At 35.7% G+C, this 4,297-nt stretch overlaps 1 protein-coding gene across 1 annotated transcript; it reads right to left on the minus strand.

Annotated features, from left to right (window-relative positions):
- Positions 1-164: 164 nt before the first annotated feature.
- On the minus strand, positions 165-1,280 carry LOC140991299 (beta-amyrin 28-monooxygenase-like). The gene has a single exon (XM_073461216.1). The coding sequence runs from the start codon at positions 1,176-1,178 to the stop codon at positions 165-167; it is 1,014 nt and encodes a 337-aa protein (XP_073317317.1). The 5' UTR covers positions 1,179-1,280.
- Between the last annotated feature and the right edge of the window lie 3,017 nt (positions 1,281-4,297).

The following is a 4,297-nucleotide window of genomic DNA, read 5'->3' on the forward strand; positions in this document are numbered from 1 at the left end:
TATAATTAGAAAATGATGATCGACGACTAGCTTGTTATTACGTTAATTCGAGAATTTATTGAACGTTGCAAGTTCATTGTCATATCAAAAAATAAGACTCGAAATGCAATAAATTTGTAGGCAAGAGTCGAAATCTTTTAAAACTTAGCGATAAGTTAAATAAATTAAAATTGGAAAAACAAAAAAAGGCAAAAAGGGAAGAGAAATAGATTGATGGGCTTACCGTTGTAGACTCCCTCGTAGATTTCAGGCAACTCCTCAAGATATTTGACGATGAAAGTGCAAGCAGAGCTAGCAGTATCATGCCCACCAATTAGCAGACCCAAAATCTTGTCAGCGATATCCAATTCATTCATAAATTTCCCATTTCCGTCGCTTGTAAGCAGCATGTGCGACAGTATGTCTTGTGTAGGCGTGGCTTTTCCCTCTGATAGATCGATTTTTCGCTGTTTTATGATGGAGATAAGCTCTTTCCTGATGAAATTTGATGCCTTGATCGCCTTGTTAAACGGTGTCCCGGGCAAGTCTATAGGGATTGAGATCAAACCAGAAGCCAAAAGATTGAAAGGATCGGCAAATTTAGCCACATGCTGTGGATCCTCAATGCTCACAAAGAGCCTACACGCGAGCCAGAAAGTGTAGTTCTTGGCGAGAGGGAACACCACTACTTCTTCCTTATTTTCCCACCCGTCGGCGAAGTGTCTTCTCGCTATATGATCCATTATCCCGACATATCGTTGCAAAGCCTCTGGTTTAAGGAAGTTTGGGAGCATTTTTCTCATCTTAATAGCCTCTTCTTTGGAGGAAGATTGGTTAGAAGATGGGAAAACTTTGTCCACAGAACTAGGCCACCATGCTTGAACAAGCTTATTCTCGTTAGAAAACAAGAACTTGTTGCCACTCGCACCGCAGAAAACAGCAGCCGGTTCACCTAAAAGGTGAGTCCTGAACACTTGGGACGAGTACTTATCTATGCGGTCGAATATGAATTTTTCGGGTTGACCCTTCCAGCCGGTGGACAGGAATTCGAGGCTTTCACCAATAACCGGCCAGCCGGTTTTCCCTGGCGGGAGGGGCGTGCCACCATGGGTGGATTTGTTCCTGTAGAAGAGAAATTTAAGGGAGAGGAGAAAGAGGAGGAAGAAGAGGGAGAGGAGAGACACAGAGAAGAGTTCCATGTCTAATTAGCTGCAGATGAAATGTTGCTTTTGTGATTTTGCGCAGGTAATTTTAGTATAGGAATTGGGCTCATTTATAGGACATACATCTGTTGTTTGCCGGTACGATGAAGTCAAATCTTGGAATATTTAGGTACCCAAATGATGTGGGGTTGTATGCATTTTAGCCATTTGATATAATATAATATTAAAAAAATGTCCAACACCCCTTTGTACATTAATTGGTTGGAAGTAAAGAGATTTACTGTATATTAATGTTATGATTATGACCATTGACCATTAATGCTGTGATTAATTTTTAAGATATATATGTAATATTTTGTGATATTTCTAAAATCTTATATTGGATAATATTTTACTGTGATTTTAAATTTAATCCAAGGTCCTTTTACCTCACATGTGGTGGAAAATTATATTTAGTTTTTTTTACTGTGATTTGAAAGTTAATCCAAGGTCCTTTTACCTCATATGTGGTGGAATATTAAATCAGTTTTCCTTTTGAATAGGCCTCTTGTCATACGGTCTCACGAATTTTTATCTGTGAGACATGTCAATCCTACCGATATTCACAATAAAAAGTAATACTCTTAGCATAAAAGTTAATATTTTTTCATGGATGACTCAAATAAGAGATCTGTCTCACAAAATACGACTAGTGATACCGTCTCATACAACGTTTAGGCAATTGAAGAGGTAGGTCGTTTAGTTACATTTCATAATAAATTATGAGAAAATTGCATTTTTAGTTCTATAAGTTTGATATGTATTTTGTTTAGTTTTGTGACTTTCAAATTTTGTTTCATGGATTTTTTTGTTGTTGTCCGAAACCACTAAATTTATTGAATATGAATTATTTAATAATGATTCTATCATATGTGACACATGTAGAGAGAATAAAGTCATGTTAATTAAATTAAAATTAATCTGATAAAAAAAGAAAGAGAAAACCATAGCAATATGATACCAATACTTCAAAATGTGAGGAAAAATGTTGTTATTTACCTTTATTTTTGTTTATGTATATTCTAATATGTATAATATAAGCTTTATTTTTGTCACTTGAGTCACATAAAAGAGTATCCATGTCAAATAAGTAATATCTTATTGATTTAGTGATTTTGGGTATAAAAAAAAAAACCCCCAAAAAAAACTAACACTCAAAATAGACTAACTAAATTATACATTTATATTAATGCAATGTCCATTCTCGCTATTTGTGGAAAACATTAAAATAAAGTCAGAGATAGTTGGATGTTGGAATTAATATTGGAAGCTGATTTACGAAGAGGGAGATTATTGACTGCATATATGTTATAATTACAAATTAAATTTGTTATTAACTTAATAAGTATGTTAATAGAAAGAGAGAAAATGATATTTGATATTGTCATTATTGTAATTTATGTGTATTACAATTTAATTTGTTGTGATATGGGGTAAGATAAATTTTCAAGGAAGAAGTGTAATAATTAATGTCTTAGCTTTCATGTCTTTAATTATTCATTAAGGCTGCAATATCCATATTAGAGACTATTAAAATTAGGCAAAAACTTGTATGAGACGGTCTCACGGGTCGTAGTTTGTGAGACGAATCTCTTATTTGGATCATCCATGAAAAAGTATTACTTTTTATGCTAAAAGTATTACTTTCTATTATGAATATCGGTAGGGTTGTCATGTCTCACAGATAAAGATTCGTGAGACCGTCTCATAAGATACCTGCTCCTTAAATTAAGTCTTAGTGATATTTGTTGGGTATTTGCATAGTGACATTAAAGTTTGTCTGGTCGAGACAAGAGTCACAACTCTTTGTATTTATGATTAATTAATTTGTCTCGTGTACGATACTCGCTATATAATAATTGTTTTCCAAAATACAACAAATACGATTTTGGTACAATGTCACTTCGAATCTTGAAATCCATTACTGTAATGCCCGAGATATTTATTATGTTAATCGGAGATTAATGATTTGATGTGATTATAGAAGGACCACTCCGAGACACGAATTGAGTTGGCATGTGATATTGTATGTGCGAGGACAGAACACCTCGCGCATATGCGCGACAAGAGGAGCGCATATGCGCGAGGCAGGCAGAGAACCTCGCGCATATGCGCGAGAAGATGGCGTGCATATGCGCTAGGTGGTAGACTGAAGTATGCCGAGACAGTAGGTCTCGCGCATATGCTCGAGATGAAGGCGCGCATATGCGCGAGCTGCCTAGAAGCCAAGCGCCGAGACCAGTAGGTCTCGCGCATATGCGCCGAGGAAGGTCGCGCATATGCGCGAGACGTGAAGCAAGAAGATGAAGCCACACGTACATTACCATGCAATATATGATGAAAGAAATTCATTTCCCTAGACTGAATCAAGAAGAACGGAGAAAGCTTCAGAAAATCCATACGCTTTTGCACTTCTAAGAATTTGATTCACACAAGATCCGTCCGTCTGCTCTTCGATCCGAATATAGTTCCGTGATCCTCTCGACACGAGCTACAGCTGGACGTAAGTTTTATTGAGTTCTGTTATCATTTGAAATTATGATATTGTCAGAATCCGATATGATTAATATATGATGTTCTTGAAATATTAGACATCGTAGAATCGAGAACAGATTGAAGAACAGATTGTTTATGGAATTATTATGAATTTTCAGATATAGAATTGAGATTACTCAGATTTATGAGATTATGGATTATATTGGATATTGATTATGATTTGTAATTGATATATATTGCTGTTTGAGTTGACGGGGATATTGAGATTGTACCGTTATGCCGTCGATATTGAATTAGATTGAGTATTGATCAGAATGAGTATTGATATGAGTTGTCTATTGATATTGTTCCTATTCGACACGTCATTTCAGATTGGTATTGACAGCTACNTACGCTTTTGCACTTCTAAGAATTTGATTCACACAAGATCCGTCCGTCTGCTCTTCGATCCGAATATAGTTCCGTGATCCTCTCGACACGAGCTACAGCTGGACGTAAGTTTTATTGAGTTCTGTTATCATTTGAAATTATGATATTGTCAGAATCCGATATGATTAATATATGATGTTCTTGAAATATTAGACATCGTAGAATCGAGAACAGATTGAAGAACAGATTGT

This window comes from Primulina huaijiensis, chromosome 13 (genome assembly GCF_012295235.1).
Source record: "Primulina huaijiensis isolate GDHJ02 chromosome 13, ASM1229523v2, whole genome shotgun sequence".
In the NCBI taxonomy this organism is placed as follows: Eukaryota; Viridiplantae; Streptophyta; class Magnoliopsida; order Lamiales; family Gesneriaceae; genus Primulina; species Primulina huaijiensis.